This window comes from Nuphar pumila, chromosome 12 (assembly GCF_984573655.1).
Source record: "Nuphar pumila chromosome 12, dmNupPumi1.hap1.1, whole genome shotgun sequence".
Classification (NCBI taxonomy): Eukaryota; Viridiplantae; Streptophyta; class Magnoliopsida; order Nymphaeales; family Nymphaeaceae; genus Nuphar; species Nuphar pumila.
Window position 1 is genome coordinate 40,292,086 of NC_143260.1, and position 18,574 is coordinate 40,310,659.

The window sequence follows — 18,574 nt, forward strand, 5'->3', positions numbered from 1 at the left end:
ACTAATTAACAATAGTACCTAAGTTAAATCTAGAATTTAAGTTTTTGAACAAATCAAGCATTCTTATAAATTTAATAATATAAATGAAATATTTTGCACTGAACATAAAAAATCCTTATTTAGAAATACCAAAATTGTGTGGGTTTTATAGTATCAACTCAACTTGTTTATGTTAAAAACTATGTCTGATCTAGTTCTATTCATAGCATGCATGAGGCTACCAATAATACTTGCATATTTAGCATGTCATCCACATAAAGACAAATAATTATAACATGACTACCTTCTACTTTTCTATATATGCATTTATCAAAGTCATGAATTTTAAATCTACATAAATTTATTATTTCATCAAATTTCTCATGTCATTGTTTAGGCGATTGTTTTAAACCATATAAGAACCTTAACAGTTTGTAAACTTTCTTTTTTCACTTGGTGTTATATATCCTTTGGGTTGTTCCAAATAAATTTCTTCTTCTAATACACTATTCAAAAAATAGTTTTAATATCCATTTGATGGATTTCATGATTATAAATTAATGCAAAAGCAATCTTAGTTTTAATATATGCAATCTTATTTACAGGAGCATATGTGTCAAAATAATCAAGTCTAGTTTTTTGTTTGAAACCTTTAGCTACATGTTTATCTTTAAAATTTTCAATAGAACCACGAGTTCAAAGTTTTCTCTTGAAAATCCATTTGCATCCCAAGGGGTAAGTCAACCAAATTTTAAGTTTTATTTTTTATAATGAAATTTAATTCGCTCTCTATAGCCTCTTTCCAACGAGCGTCAAGAGAAGTCATAGCTTCCGAAAAAGAAACATGGTCTGTATCTATCATGTAGAGATGAAAATCATGACCAAAATCTTTTGGTTTTCTTAATCTTTAACTTTTTCAAATTTTAGGATTTTTAGGCTAATTTTTTTCCAATGACTTTTAGAGTTTTAAGTGATTTTAAAGTTAAATATTCTCTAAATTCAAATTGGATATATTGTAAAATCACTTTGGTTTCAATATCTAAAAATCTATATGTTTTATTATTTTGAAAATATCCAATGAAAACACATGTCTTGGTTTTTGGACCAAGTTTGATTGATTTTGGTTCAGTAAGGTTTACATAAGCAATATAACCTTAAACTTTTAAATAATTTAAATTTGATTCTCTATATTTATAAAGTTCTTACGGTATATTGTTTGATTTAAAATATGAAATTCTATTTAAGATATGACATTAACTAAACAATACATCACCCCATATATTATAATTTATACCATAACTTATAAGCATTAAATTAACCATATTCAACATAGTCTTATTTTTACATTCAGATACACAATTATGTTAAGGAGTATATAGATCAATATTTTATCTATGTAATTCAATGAACTCATTTAAAATATATTCACCACCTTTATCAGATTTAAAAAACTTTATTTTATAATTATGAAAGTGTTCAACTTTTGCTTTAAAAATCTTATTTTTTTTTAATCGCTCCTTGTATGAGATAAACATAAACATATTTTGAAAAATCATTAATAAAAGTTATAAAATAATTGTTACCCCCACGAGATGGAGTATTTTTCAAATCACATACATCACTATATATTAAATCTAGTAGATTGAAAGTTCTTTCAACACTTAAAAAAGATTTTTTTTGTAAATTTTGTTTAAATACAAATATCACATTTTATAACATGCTTGACTTCGTATTTAGGAATAAGACTTAAGTTACCTATGTTTCTTAAAGATTTATAATTAACATATCATAGATCATATGAGTCAAGCATATAAATAGAAGTAGAATCAACTATATTTATTAAATTAAGCTTAAACAACTCATTGGTGGGGTAACCTTTGCCTACAAACTTATGGTTATTCGATAATATAATATTATCGAATTTCATTACAACTTTGAAACCATAAATTGTAAGTAGATAAGCAAATACAAGTTTTTTCATAAGGGTAAGTTCATGATACACAATTTTTAGTATTAAGCATTTCCCAGAGGTGAAGTGAAGCTTCACACTACATTTTTCATGAACCTTAGCTTCATTTTATCTTCCATATTGATCTTATGGTCTTCCCCCACGACTTCGTATGTTTTGAACATACTTCTATCATTGTATGAATGAATCTTTAATACAGAATCTATGTACCATTCGTTATCTAAACTAATCATGAATATCTCACTAACTACAACCACCAGGTCATCAGCGAGTTTACTAACTTTATTGCCTTGAAATTTCTTCTTATGTTAACATTCTCTCACACAGTAATGAGTATAGCAGAAAACAAAATTTATCTTCTTAGCAATAACTTGGATTTCTTATTCTTGTTCCTAAGTTTGAGATTGCCACAACTTCTTTATCGTGTTGACTTTCAAGTAAAGGTTGAACATGGTGTCTGAAAGAGCATTCATAATATATTTGTGACACACGAAGTCATCCTGCTTTCACTTTCATCTCTTTGGGTTTTCAACATTGGTTTCATCCTCCCATTCTTTGGGGCCGTCATCCATGAGTACGTACACCATATTTGCAATAGTGAGAAAGATGAGAAACTTGTGTTTCCACATTTTGAAATTAGTGTCATGGAACTGAGACAACATGAGCAGCTTCTGGTATCCAACATTCACAATCATCATATGCAGAACAATCACTTGAAAATTGTTAGAAAGTATGCTTTAACTTAGTAGGTGAGGCAACTGAGCTTGAACTAGGTACACTTAGAGGCACATATACACTTGCTATCTTTCACGTGATAGTTGCCCCACTGAGGATCAAATCCTCGGTGTAATGAGTATTCGTGCAACTATGCTCCTAGGATACAATCGAGCTTTCGCCTACTTGCAAAAAATTGATACACGACCTGCACTGGGTGAGACCGATAACCTTGACATAAACCACCTTGAACAACCCTTTGACGATGATGGGATGATCTAGGCTAAAAATGGGTATGGATCATGGGTTCATATATAGGTATGAATCCAAACTGTTAGCGAGTATGGATCTGGACTGCAAGCGGGTATGCATTTGAACTGCAACCGAGTCTACATCTTAGGTATGCATTTGAACTACAACTGAATATGGATTTGAAAGAAAACTCCAAAAGTGGAGAGAGAGCCGAGCTAGTAAGAGAAAGAGATGAAATGAGACCTTGAGAAAGAGATGAAAGAAATGAGAGAGGGTTGGGGTTTATATATGCTCTAACCCAACAACTATCAATAAAGGCCATAAAGGGCCTTTAATAACCCCAAACAACCAGCAACAATAGGTCATGGATAACCAAATCGGTCAGTCCTAACGGTTGTTTCTAAGGTCCAAGGTCCAAGAGATGCACAAACCCAAGAACTAATGCCCTTTAAAGCACTACCTCTTTATATAAGGTACAACTTTAAATATGAGACTAAACTTGTAGGAAAGACAAGAAACTCATAAACTTAGGAAAAGTTTTAAGTTTTGAGCCAAATCCAACATTTCCATCATAGTGAAAGATTCCTAAATAGAATCAACCTTAACTCATCAAATCTATCCATAACCATAGTCAGATTCTAATTTAATGTGTACGCATTTCCTATGATTCAAATATGACATGATCCATCCCGCATCATTATAAATACCACCATTATGCTCAATTTTGAACAACTCTCTCTCTCTCTCTCTATATATATATATATATATATATAGCCACTAGAATATGTTAATTGAAAATATGTGAATTGGAGTATGAATTGAGATTTTCATGGGTTTTTTATTTTTTTCTTAAATTTCACCATATGGATGTGATCTTGATGTTTGGTTTTATGGGAACAAACACTTGAAGTCTTGAAAATCAATGGCTCAATTTTTGTTATAAATATTCAAGATTCTAAAAACCACATTTTTTAATCGAGAATACATGATCCAACAGTAAACCTCTAGCAAATAGACTGCGCCATTTGCAAAAAAGTGTCAGAATTGCCAAATTCACATACTCTAGTGAATATATATATACACATTCCAAATGTGATATGCTCATCAATCTTGCGTGAGGGGGGGGGGGGTAATCTATATGTTTTACGGATCAATAATTTGCTTTTCATAGCAAATTACAAATGTGTTGACCCCAATATAAAATACTTGAAAACACAAACAAATAATAATAATTAATAATAATAAGAGCACAATATTGTCATATTGTTACTTTATAGTATTAGGATAAACAGATCAGATTTTGATTCAAATCCAAATTTGATCCAACTTAAAATATTGACCTAAATCCGATTTTAATTAAGATCTGAATGCACATTCAGATCTTACTTGATGACCTGAATACGAAATCCAATCCATTTACACCCATAGTTGGCAACTCGATGTATATTTGGTTGTTTGGGAGCTGGTGGTTGGCAAGGAGACGACAACTCCAGCAGTTGGCTCCAAAACAATTTTCATGATTTGGCAAATCCTATGGTTTTGAAATCTTGGGTTCGCCGGATCGAGAATTTGGCATATCCAACCACAAAACCGTTTCCCAAACATAGCCCAAGAGAGGGGCTTTGCTCGCTTTCCTTAGTTATCACGTAACAAAAGCGTAAGCCCTATGGGTCAAGGTCCTAGCAAACATGCCGTAGGCATTTGATTGGACGTGAGAATCATTCTCTCACAATGGTTGGTGAGATGAATATTTTTTCATTTGCCTCATTTCTCAGTAGGGGTGTCAATGGGTCGGTTTGACCCGGACTCAACCCATACCAAACTCTGGATTTGGTGATAAATAAGAATTTCCGATCAGCATCCATGTCAGACTCGAAGGGTCCGATTAATACATGGAGCCGGCTATGGTTTGTGAAATTTCATACCAGACATAGGTCTGACCCAAGTTCGAATTTAGATTCACATTTTTTCAATATGAAAAAGATAAAAATATTATTTTACTAAGAATGGTTGGTTCATGTAATCCTTATAAGATACGAGTGTATTTTCTCAACTGAACCTGGGTCCAGTCCCGGTACTATCATCTAAAATCAGGTATGGTTTCACCTGGGTCCAAACCAAACTCCACCCGTTGACACCCTATTTCTCACAAACAAGCAAACCTGAGAAAACAGGGAAGTGATGACATTCAAATTCATAGTATTATGCCCTGGTTTCCAAAATCACATCGTCCACCTTATGATTTAGAATTACACCAGATGGAATCACATGGGACGTAAGATATTATAAAATAACTGATTTTACCTGATATGGATCTTGGACCTGAATCTGGTGCTACCTATGCGGGATCCAGTTCGACTAAGACCTACAGCTGATACTAGAACCTTAAAGTCGGGTCTATTACCAGATCCACTATATTTTAGCTGGTGTCCAAAAAGTTGACAGCCCTGACCTGGATCAGCCAGGACATCCGGGATCCTATTGGACCAGCCCGACTGAATTTCGAACATCACGTGGAGTTAGGGGTGTCAATCAATCAGATTTTATCGGATATCCGACCCAATGAGAATCTGTTTAGCTACATTTGGTAAGCCAAAACCATATCCTATTATAATCATAGGAAGACATGAGATTGATTTTTTGCTACAGAATCCGATAAATATCTGAATTCACTTACATTTAAAAAAGCAGATATGGTATGAGCTTTTCACCATCCTAATCCGAATCCGAATCCGAATCCGAATCCGAATCCGTTTAGCCAACATCTAATTAATCGAATATGGTATTGACTACATCATATCCCCACGCATTCATTTTGTTTTTCACTTGGTTTTCTTTCATTGCTTCTTCTTCTTCTTTGTTTTTTGTACTTTTCATGTTATTGATTATTTGTTAGGACGTTGCAAGTTCAAAGCCCAATGGTATAGTTCGTATAACTGGTAGGGGGTCTGCCTAACCCTTGGTTGCCTTTCAAAAAAATAAAATAAAATAAAAAAATTTGTTTTGCTTATCGCTTCTCATTCATCTCCTCTTCTTTTTCTTTTTTTGCTTTTCCTGTGTTTTCACAGTTGCTTCCAAAATAAAATCCTCGCTTGACGCTCTATACTACTTTTTTTTAACACTAGCTTTCCCTCTTTCGCTTCTCGTATCCATTTTACTTTCTGGCAACATCTATCATCTTAATTTTTTGTTTACGTATTGTTCTTTGAAAATTAAGAAAACACTCATTCATCCTCATGAAAAAAAGAAAAAGTAAAACAGTTCGAACTCTTAACGATGAAAGGTTATTCTCGTATTTTGATTTGTGCAACAAATAAAATGCAGGCTATTGTTTTACGTATTACAAGAAAATGGTGAGTTATCTAAAATTTCAAAAATATCAGGCCATTTTTAAAATTAAGGTCAAAAGGTTGGCCCTTACCTATATTTTTTTCTTCCCGTCTTTTCTCCCTGTTCCTTCCTCCTACCTTTTTCCTCTTCCCTGTCCCGACTGTCCCCTCCTTTCCCAGATCTGCTTCAGAGAGAGAGAGAGAGAGAGAGAGAGAGAGGAATTGGGCATTCCTGGATATAGAGAGGGGGAAGGAAGATGCTGAAGTTCTTGAAGGGGGTGGTGGGTGGGTCGGGTGGCGGAATCAAGGACCTCCCTTACATCATCGGGGAGCCCTATTCCTCCTCCTGGGGCTCCTGGGTCCACCACCGCGGCACTTCCAAGGTAAAAACACTTCCACCCATCTCCTCCTTCCCTTTCTCTTCTCCGTCTATCCCGTTGTTGTTCTTCGCCGTCGAACGATCCGGTTGTTGTTCCCGGTTCATGTTGTTTCCCTTGTTTCGGAGATCGGCGGTATCGGGAAACAGATATTGGGCGTCGTCCCTCGTGATCTTACAACTCCTTTTTGTCATTTGGATCAGTTTGCTTTTCGATGGAGTTTCGCGATTTCGAGTGCGCCCATGTAGTGGGTTTCGATAATTAGGGCGTGCGATTTGGAGGCGGGCTGTTTGTTGGTGGCAGTGTATAATTCAATGGTGATCCTGCGGACGATCTTGATGGATTGGATGTGAATAGTCTGGGCTTTGGGGGAATTGGAAATGTTGGTGTTTGTAGGTTGGGATTTGATTGTTTGGTTGTCGACGGGTGTTGAGGATTGTTGGGCGCCTCTGAATTGTGGTCTTTGTTTTGTTCAATGGGAATTCCAGTGGGAAATAATGCGTTTGCGATCCCCAACCTACATTCTGAGATCCATCTTGTTACTTTAGCAATTGAGAATGATTGACTCGGTGTATTTTTGTATGAAATGTTTTTTCTCGTGGAAAAGACTAAGCAGAACGAAAGAAAGTGGCGGAAGAACAAGATTAGGGGAATGGGTTTATCTGGCTGTAGTGGTGTTTATGGCTTAGAGAAGTCTCTGTTAGAGTACACGACACATGGTTTGTGTTCGTAGTACGTACAAACTTTTGTATTTAAACAAACAGTACAGATCTTTGGTAGGGCAATGTGAGTGGAATTAGTGATGCACATGGGTCTAGCATTCAAAATGAAGTTAAGAAGTGGTCGGTACAAAATACATTCCATTAGTTAAGTTTGAGAGATTTTAGACGTTAGCGTGCATGTTTCATTTTGTTGGCAGACAATTGGGGTGTAGTTGAAAATGGGCCTACTTAACTAGAAAAGCAAGATAAGTTGGGTTATTGTGTTGTGCTCCATAATGCAACTTTCCCGAGTTATTCCACTTTTCTGGATAAATGTGTCCCATGTATGCTCCCCCCCATTGAGAATAAAATAAGGCAAGCTTAAAGTAGGAATATTGAGACATGCCAGCCATTGTGAACACAGCTGATTTCCATTCTAGTTAATCACGAGTAGTTTTCCTTCAACTCGCCAGAAAGCTAAAGTATGCACAAAACAGGCGTATGTTCTCTAATAATTGAAAAGCCATTTAGAGGTCTCCACCCTTCCAATAAAATGGATGATGTTATTAAATACCATCCTCTTTTTACCAACTACAAACCCATATCCAGGACAGGATATAAAGCTTAAAGCTTAAGTATAAATCACCTGGAATTGGCCCAATTGGATATTAGGTTGGACCTAGTGTCACTTAATCCATAGGTTTCAGCCAATTTAATTGGACAACTTTAGTTTCTAAAGGAAAAAATGGTTTAAGCAAATTGAATATCTTTCCACATCATTATTAATTAGTTATTAAGTTAATTGAAAAGAGTTGGACTTTATAAGATGTAGAGAGTGATATGTACTTTGGTTATTTTTGGATTTTATATATGTATTAGCGTTAATTGTTCCTTGTGGCAGCTTCGCTCTCATGCAATGCTGTATTTACTTGCACACTTGTCTCAACTGTTAGACCTTTACATGTATGAGGTGCTAGTCCATAGTCAGTAGGTTTGTTCTTTGCAGGTCACGGAGCACCAAGACCCAGGGACTGATTTGCTAGGGTAGAATCAGTGTCAAGGATTTGTAGAAGACAGTGAACTATTTTTCATTATCTGGATCATGAGTAGTTATTAACCTAACTTTCAGTATATAGCATACCAGGTCACTAAGCACCTAGCGAACCTGCAATCCTGGTGACTTTGGGAAGGACCATTTGACTAAAATCAGCTGCATTACTATTCAAATGTCTAGTTACGGTTGTTGTGGATTGTTGCCCCAAGTAGAGAGCCCAGATATTATGAGATAGGATGTAACTTGGTTCACAACAATTAATTACAGTAGAACAGCGTCTTAATGTTCTATTGTATTTTCTATTTCTTGGTTTAAGTTTTTTGTTTTCTGATGGCCAAGCTGGGGATTTGATCCCAGTGTTGTTCAAACTTCAAACCAAGGCCCCACACAGGTAGTTTGACTCCACTGATCCATTTATTGGATTCAACCCCCTTTAAATATGGTTGCTTGGCTGTACAATTGGATAAGTTGGTGTGTGTGTTTCTTGGGTAGGGTCTGTTCCTTAACGTGATACTAGATCAGTTGTCTTTGCAAGTGGTGGTTATGGTTGAAATAAAGTTCATTACTGGGATACATTATGATAAATTGGTTCTTGAACCCAAGCCATTGCTTTTTGGTGTGTTGAAGTTAACCACTCACGGGCTGAGGTTTGTAAGGATAGAAATTTGGAAATAGCGTCCATGAATATTGTTAGAAAAACATGATTTGTGCATCGGCTTTTAACATTGACATTTGAGTTACCAATATGTTTATTTTGCAGATTGTCTTATTGAAATTAACTTCTAGAGTGTCCGATAGTTTTACTTATTGTTGTCATATTAGCATTATTGATTCCTCCCACTATTGAAGCTAAGGCTTTTAATGGCTTCTGCCTATCTTGTTTTTAGCCCCTAATAAAATGGCCCACATGTTAGAGATGCAGTTCTGTGATGAAGATTGCTTTTTTCTGAGTCCTCTGGGTTTATTGGCTGAGTTGGTGGTCTGATTCTTGTTTTCAAGGGAGAGTATTGCTTTGTGATCTATGCTGTTACTTATCTGATGCTGGTCTTTTGTGCTACGGTTGCTATAATTCTCATGAGTATTTTCCTTTGTACCAGGACGATGGGAGTTCAGTGTCTATATTTTCTCTATCAGGAAATAATGCACAAGATGGACACTTGGCAGCTGGCAGGAATGGTGTCAAGCGTCTTCGCACGGTAAGTCTTCTGAATTTTGTTCATTTTGGAATATACAAAAAGTTGATTATGCTGCCTTAAATGGATGTAATGTATTTAGCTCCGACGACCAGTTTTTGAGAAATACATGACTTACATCTGAATTAGCTTGATTCTGCATACTATGGTTTGTTTTGTACCATTTCTTACTTACAGTTGAACAAATTATTTCTTTGGTATTCTTATTAATTATAATTGCTGCATATTATTCTTACTGACATCCTTGTTTTTTATTAATCTTTCCAATGCAATTCTACTTTAATTTTGAAATAATATGACATTGATTGACGTTCTGTTCCCAGATGAATTTTTTCTTCCATACTTGTAAGCTTGTGATGGATTTTCAATCAAAATAAATTTGCGCTCTGAGACCCCTTGTCCAATAGCAGTTCATATCTGAGCATAATTGGTCTGATCAATCAACTGATTTCCTTGGTCAATAGGATCTGCAAATCTGTTAAAAGCAACTTCTAGTTTTATGATAGTATATAGGACTTTGTATTGTTCCTTTTCAGATCCGGACCTAGAATAAAAGTTCATAATTAACATGCATATATGAAAAGTTAACTGTTACAGGAAGAATCTTTAGTTTCTGTTATTTCTTTTTTCTTTTCAAGTTTGAAGGGCTCCCTGGATATCTCTGTGGACTTTATTTGTATGGATTTTTGGTCCTCTTGTGGTGAATTTTACTCTTGCTGCTAACTTGAATTAATCAATTGTGGTGGAGTTAATGTCCTGACCCCTTTTTTAATTTACATTTTCCTCTGCACATTTGGCAGTTTTGTTTTCTTTGAACCACTTCATTACTCATGGAAGACATACAGTGCTGTATTGTAATTTACCTTTGGTTAAAAATTTTATTTCTATGATTTGCACTAGTCAATATTCTACTTAGAAATTGGATTTCTCCATGATATGTGTTTTGTTTCCTTTTGGGGTTCTTTGTGCTGAATCTGCTGATTTGACATAGTTGTTGACATTATGGAGAAGATGTTCATATTGACTAAGCCTATATTAATGATTTTGTCATGATGTAATTTAATTTTTTCCTGAGTTCATCACATCTAGTGTCCCACACTTTTCCCATAGTCATTTAACTTAAAGCTGCTAGCCATTTGTAAATCCTGTTTTCACTTGTGATGTCCCTCAAGTATGGCACAAGCAGTCTCTTATATTCCTCAATCTAATCCAATAGGAAATGCAAGCAAAATGGCTGTTTGTTTGAAATTTTTGTTATTTTTTTTAGTGTCAACTGTTTGCTCCATTTCCTTTGGTGCTTTTGCTCCCCTATCATCTTGCGTTCCTCTCATTGAGTAATACTAATCATTAAAGGAAAAACATTGCAGGTTAGGCATCCAAATATTTTGTCTTTTCTTCACAGCACAGAGGTTGAAGCTGTTGATGGTTCCATTGCCAAACCAACTATTTACATTGTAACAGAGCCTGTTATGCCACTTTATGAAAAGATAAAGGAGCTCGGTTTAGAAGGTACACAAAGGTATGCAAATGTTGTTCCCATCATTAGTTAATGTTGCTTGCTTATATATTTTGTTTCTATCATTGTGGCATAATAAGGTAAACTGTGTTTTGCTGCAAATTTAATTGGAAAGCCTTTTATCTTCTCATCATCTTAGTAAAACTTTAATTCAAGTAATATAATGATGATAGTTATTTTTATTCACCTTATGCATGGAAAAAAGTTGGTTCAAATGTGTTCTACACCATGTGCTATAGAGTTCATAAATAACACAAATTTCTTATTTGATGACTCTTCATTGTGCTGGTGTCTATCAGATGTCAGTTCTGCAAATTTGCTTCATACTGTTGTGATAACTTTACTCAACAGATTAATGTGCTTTCCCTATCTCTTTCAAAAGCGTAACTAAGGAATTCTCTTCACGATGTGAATGGGGACCACACATTACAGATCTGGACTAGTCTATTAAAGTTGTATGGTGGTTCTTAAAATTGTATCAGTGCTTGCTTGAAGTTCTGAAGCTGTAAACCTGAAATAGATAAACCCTAAAAATTTCTAGTTATTACTTAAACAGTAAAACAGTTGAAGGTAAACTGTAACCTTAAATTGTCTTGGCTTCTTACTTTTCATCTTCTGCATAGTTTTCTTTCTTTATTCATTATATGGCGGTAGAAAGATTAAAAGCCCATGTTTTTTCAACCTTTGTACATTTGTTCTTCCTGCAACAGCTTGACAGCTTCTGCTTCTTATTCGATTGCAAGTAATAATTTTACTTTGTTTGTCTTCTTTAACCTGCAGGTTATGAGTTCTAGTTTGATTTTATAAACTCCTTGCAAAAAGCTTATGACTATTTGATGTTTGTATCATTTTTAGATAATCAATTATTTACTTTTTATGGTGTGTAAGCCCTTTCAACAGTCCAAGAAAGTCTAGAGGCTTTGCTTAGAGAATCTTGGGCTTCTTGCTTCTCTCGTACCTCTTAGAATGGTTCAGTTAGTTGGATATTCGTGGCATTTAGTATATTCTTCATATGTACCCATAAATTCCTTTGAAACAATTTTTTACAAAAATAAGTTACTTGGGTACTTACCTTATTAATGGATGATAGCAAGACATTTGAGCCATAGGAAGTCTTAATAGAATCTGAGGAACGGTTATGCAGTGTTTCACTGTCATCAAATTAGCTTGGCCCTGGGTTTATCTGAAAACTGAGTTTTACTTTTGCCACGTAATGGTCTTGGTTGTCTGATTTTCATCCTAAGCCTTGTCATCCTAGTCAACATGTCCAAGAGTGGGTCTGCAGTCTGTTGGTTTTTACTTGAAAAAGTCATCTATCTATAAAATTTCTGGAGAAATTGTGGGCTCATATGCCACTAAAATCATGCATAGTGTTCAAATAGAGAGTCCTAAATGCTATACAAGTCATGTACTCCAGCAATCAAGTCCAAGACTTAGGCAAGCTGACTCATTTAAGGACAACTATGGTCCAGCATCAACCATTCAAGCCTAAATTGAACAATCATTGGACCTCATTAGCATCTAGTGTTCGCCAGGTAAGCAAGCTACCCAACCTTTCCTCAACCTGCTTGATAGATGTAGAGATTCATGCTTCTCTTTTCTTGAATATTTTTCTTTTGAATAGAATAGGGAACCCGGGAGAAATGAGTAAATAAGTTTTTAGGCAGCATGTTAAAGGGAAAGTGCAGGGGCTCAAATTTCTCTATTTTTTTTATTTATATTTATGTTGAGTGGTAAGGGAGTAGTCATTCAAATATTTGGGATGACTGTTTCAAATATTTGGGATCTATCATTCAAAAGTATGGAGAAATTGATGGAGATGTAAATCATAGGATAAAGGTTGGGTGGATGAAATGGAAAAGTGCAACCGGAGTGTTGTGCGATCGTAGAATTCCATTGCGGTTGAAGAAAAAGTTTTATAGGACAACAATTAGGCCCGCTTTACTATATGGTACGGAATGTTGGGCTGCCAAGAGACATCATATTCAAAAAATGAGTGTAGCTGAGATGCGTATGCTTAGATGGATGTGTGGAAATACAATAAAAGATAAGATTCGAAACGAGGAGATACGTAAGAAGGTAGGCGTTGCATCCATTGAAAATAAGATGAGAGAGAATCATTTACGGTGGTTTAGACATATTCGGCGAAGGCCTAATGATGCTCCAGTTAGAAGGATGGAGAAATGAGAAAATATATTAGTTAAAAGAGGTCGGGGTAGGCCTAAAAAGACTTGGATGGAGATGATAGGAAAGGATATGAATGCTTTGAACCTCACCGAGGACATGGCATTGGATAAAAATGATTGGAGGAGAAGGATTCATGTGGAAGACCCAGAATGATTTTCTTTTTTGGTTCATATCACCGACCCCAATTGTTTTGGGATGACTTCGTAGTTGTTGTTGGTAAGGGAGTAGTCAACATATGTATGATAAGAGTAAGAATGCTGTTTTACAATTATCAGATTCTCACTCAAGATTTTTTACATTGAGCTTTTGGAGATCAATATTTCTTTCTTTGGTGGCCATTCTTTTTAAAGTTGATTAACATTACATACTTTGATTTTCTAACAAATTGTGTTCTTCTTTCAATATATGGAGATTGACATGCCTATGGATATTTCAATTTTATTTTGATTATGTGGAAAATACTAGAAAGTAACTCGCTAGTATGTCAGTGTTTTGTCTTATGTTATGCTAACTTTCAAAGGTGATTGCTTTTATATATATTCAACAAGATGCACCAGACATGGAAAAAAGATAACGGTATATAGTTAACGAGAATTCGTTAACAATAAAAGCCAAAATTCCTTTTCTATTAAGTCTTCCTAGTATTGAAATACACAAACACACACGGATACAATATATTCCGTACTAAGGATTTATTCTGTCAATTGAAATGGTAATCATGTTCTCTCTCTCTCTCTCTATATATATATATATATATAAAGAGAGAGGGAGGATGGCCCTACCCTTTTTTCATTAGGGCCTTCCAAAAATCGTACTTTCAATTATTTTTTGTTCAAGCTATAGCGTTAGATGTATTTATCATTGTTTACTCAATAGAGAACATGTATTTGATTAAGATTTTTCATGCTCAGGTGTGTATTTTAAAGAGGTAAAAAAATCAATGGTTGATATTATGCTAAAATTTGATGATAAAATATTTACATTTTTACATCAAATCAATTTGAAAGAAAGCTTGTTTCTTAGTAAATAAGCAATGATAGGCACATCTAACGGTTTAGACTGAGCAAAAAATTCTTGAAAGTATGGTTTTCTGAGGATCCTAACGGGACCTAACGAAAAAAGGGGTAGGACCTGTTAAAATATGTAATCCAAACTTGTAACTTCGTATATATATTTTACATATATAAGGTAATACATATACATATATATAATATATGTATATGTATCTACCTATTATATATGTAAAATATATATATAATTCTATCTTTAGTCTTAGGGGTAGTTTAGTCTTTTTTACACATATTCTTTTTCGAATATGTCTTGTAATTTCTTTTCCCATTTTTATTTTTCCTTTTTTTCTTTCAATAAATGAGTTGTACCTACCTTGGGAGGGGCCCAACACACTAGTCGTTGGACCCCTCCAACGGTCACATTTGTGACCGTTGGAGGGGCTCCAACGACTATGTGGAGCCCCTTCCAAGGTCTCCTTTAGCCCTATCAATATGGGCTCTCTCCATTGTATTTGTAAGAAGAGATTTGGGATTATAGCCCAACCTCTTTAGTGTTTATGAAACTTATGGCTGCAAGTGCACATTTGTGATTCGGTGTGTTGTGTTCGTTGTGCACAAGTGTTCTTGGGTGTGTATGTTCACACATTTATTCTTAAGGTTGTTGCGTTATCGGCTAAAGTATCTTGTTGAAGATACTTTTACATGGTATCAAAGCCTCGTTGAAGAAGAAGAATTGCGATTCGCCTTCTTTTGCATTCCTCGGGAAGCGTGCCTTCAAGTTTTTTGAAATCAAAGAGGATCATCTTCTTCGAGCAATATTTTAGGAGCCTCTTTTGTCAAGAAAGACGCAAAAAGTAATTAAGGTACATACTATCTCTTGCATTCTTTCCTCTCTAATGGGCGAAAAAGACTCCCATTTCTCTCTTGGATTTAAGCTTAATGGCTCAAACTATCACGTTTGGGCCGGTAATATGGAAGCCCATATTAAAGGAAAGGGGCTTTGGGGTTACGTTCATGGATCCATACCGGAACCGGAACCCAAGATTACCATTGTTGAAGGAGGGGATATTAAGATCCTTGAAGGGGATGAAAGACAAAAGGCCCTTGAAGAGTATTCTAAGAAACATGATGATTGGGAAATGAAGAACTTTAAGATCTTATCTTGGATTTTCTCATCCGTTGAGACCAAGATAAATGCCAACATCATCAAATTTAAAAGGGCTTCCGAAGCTTGGGTATATCTTGAGAAAATGTACACCTCAAGAGATCTATCCCACAAGTACTTTCTCCAAAAGAGGGCTTTGACTCTCCAACAAAATGACATGACCATTCGGGAGTATTTTGCCGAATTATCCTCTATTTGGGACGAGCTCGCTATTCTTGAACCTAAATGGAGTGGTGAGGCAATCGAATTAAGGCACAAACAACTTGAAGAAGACCGGTTCTTCAATTTTTTAAATGGCCTTAGACCCGAATTTGAACAAGTCCGGTCCTCTCTTCTCTCCGCCTTCACATCCCCCTCACTCGAAGATGTTATCACCAAGCTAAGTGGTGAAGAAACCCGTATGGGGATTGACAAAAATAATCCTAGCATTCTTGTTACTTCCTCTACTCAAGAAGATGGTGAAATGGCTAATGCCGTGTCAAGACTGGGAAATAACATGAGAACCTATAGACCTCCTCATTTCAAGAATCAAGGTCAAGGAGGAAATGATCGGTATGGCAAAAAAGATTATAGCAAAGTAACTTGCTATCATTGTAAAGAACCCGGACATATCAAACCCTTGTGTCCTAAATGGAAGAAATTGATTGCAACGGCTATGGCATCTCAAGTTGAAGAACGACCCTCTTTATCAAGTGAGTCTCTTTCTCTTCAACAAATCGTGGAAGCCCTACAACCTCTTCTCAAGGGAGGTACTTCCGGAGCCGCTATGTCATCCTCTTCCCCCGGTAAGACATCTTGGCTTTTAGATTCCGGGACATCCTTTCACATGACCCCTAGTTATTGCACTCTTTCAAACTTTTCTAAAAATGCTTTTCCATCTTTTGTATCAACCGCGGACGGTACATCTCTTGAGATTAAAGGAATAGGTAATTTTGAAAAACAAGACTTCTTTGTTCCAAAAATTCGTTTTATCCCAAACCTTAACCTAAATCTTCTTTCCGTTTCCCAACTCTCGGACCATGGTTGCGATATAAAATTTTCTTCTAATAAATGTTGGATACAGGATCGCCAGTCCGGGAGATTGATTGGGGAAGGCTCTAGAAGAGGAGACCTCTACTACGTAGATTTTCTTCAAGTTCCCAAGAGTCAATTTTGCAACGTCGTCCAAAACAAAGACATTCATGTATGGCATAAGAGATTGGGTCATCCCAATATTGTTAAAATCTCGTATTTGCCTTTTGTTAAACATCTTTGTAAAAGTGACTTTTTGTGTAATGAATGCATTCTTGGGAAAATGAAATGCTTGCCTTTTCCTCAAAGATCCATGTTTACGACAAAACCATTTGAAATTGTCCATTCCGATGTATGGGGACCGGCTCCGGTAATGTCAAAAGGAGGTTTTTCATATTATGTGATCTTTGTGGATGACTATACTAGGTTTTGTTGGATCTATTTCCTTAAACATAAACATGAGGTTTTTTCAACCTTTAAAAGCTTTCACATGATGATTTCAAATCAATTCAATGGATGTTTAAAAATCTTTAGGTCTGACTCTGGAGGAGAATACCTCTCAAATGAATTTAAGAGTTATCTTGAAAATTTTGGAATTCTTCACCAAAAATCATGTCCGAAAACCCCGCAACAAAATGAGTTAGCCGAACGAAAGCACAGGCACATCATTGAAACCACTAGGACTTTGCTCATTTCTCAAAACATTCCAAAAAATCTTTGGGCTGAGGCAGCCCTTACCTCTGTCTATCTCATAAACCGACTTCCATCGAAAAATTTAAACAAAATTTCTCCCTTTGAAAAAACTGTATGATAAGGAACCTGATTATAGCAGGTTAAGGGTCTTTGGGTGTAAGTGTTTTGTTCTTACTGATAAGAATGACAAACTTTCTCCAAAAGCCATTCCTTGTGCCTTTCTTGGCTATTCTGAAACCCAAAAGGGGTTTCGTTGTTATGATATCAAAAGTGATAAATTGTATGTTTCCAGAAACGTGAGTTTTTTGGAAAATGTTAGTGGGTTTGAACGTTGTGACCCCCATAATGAAAATATGGATTATTCCTTTTTATTTGATTTATTGAATAAGGACGATGATACTAGTGATAATGAGTCAGATCAAAGTAACCCAAATGAACTTGAAACCGAGGAAAACATCTCCTTATCTCCTTCGTCACATCAACCTATTGAATTACCTAGAAACCCTATCACCTACTCTCATAGAGATCAAAACAACTTTAGGAGTGCTCTTGACAGATATAATGATGCCAGTCCCAGTGCCTCTCAGAATGAAGTGATCCCTCGTAGAACTGAGAGAAGTAGAAGGCCTCCTTCTAGGTTCATTTCCTATGACTCTTTCTCACCAAGATATAGAGCCTGCCTTAGTGTCATCCACTTTTATATAGAACCTAGAAATTTTGAAGAAGCACGTAGATGCCCTGAATGGATTAATGCCATGGACAATGAACTTGAGGCCTTAAGAAGAGCCAAAACTTGGGAGTTTCAACATCTTCCTAAAGGTAAGAAAGCAATAGGATGCAGATGGGTTTTTAAAGTAAAAACTAAAAGTGATGGATCCCTTGAAAGCTATGTCACAGGGACTCGGCAAAACAGGTGCCGCACCCGCGTCGACGCGACGCCGCCCCCAGCGCCGCCGCCCCCAGCTCTGCCGCCCCCAGCTCTGCCGCCCCCAGCTCCGCCTCCTAGACTCCTCCTCTCGGCTGGCAGGTATGTCTCTCGTCTTCTTGGGTCGGCTGGGGAGGGGCCGAGCACCCCCCCCCCCCCTCTCTCGGTCTCTTGTTGGGTCGGCAGGGGAGGGGCTGAGCCTCCCCTGCTCCCTCATTTTTCGGCACAGGAGGGGCCGAGCCCCTCCCCCATCTACCTCTTTTTTTTGGGTCGACAGGGGAGGGGCCGAGCCCCTCCCCCATCTTTTTTTTTTTTGGGTCGACAGGGGAGGGGCCGAGCCCCTCCCCCATCAGTTTTTTTTTTGGTCGACAGGGGAGGGGCCGAGCCCCTCCCCCATCTGTTTTTTTTTTTTGGGTAGACAGGGGAGGGGCCGAGCCCCTCCCCCATCAGTTTTTTTTTTGGGTCGACAGGCCATCAGTTTTTTTTTTGGGTCGACAGG

General features: G+C 36.5%; 1 protein-coding gene across 1 annotated transcript in view; it reads left to right on the forward strand.

The window, feature by feature from the left end:
- Positions 1–6,401: 6,401 nt before the first annotated feature.
- The window catches only part of LOC149820808 (uncharacterized), a 74,612-nt gene continuing 62,439 nt past the window's right edge, over positions 6,402–18,574 (forward strand). Inside the window, exons 1-3 of the mRNA XM_089982413.1 lie at positions 6,402–6,626; positions 9,473–9,571; positions 10,936–11,087. Of these exons, the coding sequence (XP_089838539.1) occupies positions 6,501–6,626; positions 9,473–9,571; positions 10,936–11,087 (377 nt within the window). The 5' untranslated portion in view covers positions 6,402–6,500. The remainder of the gene's footprint in view (positions 6,627–9,472; positions 9,572–10,935; positions 11,088–18,574) is intronic.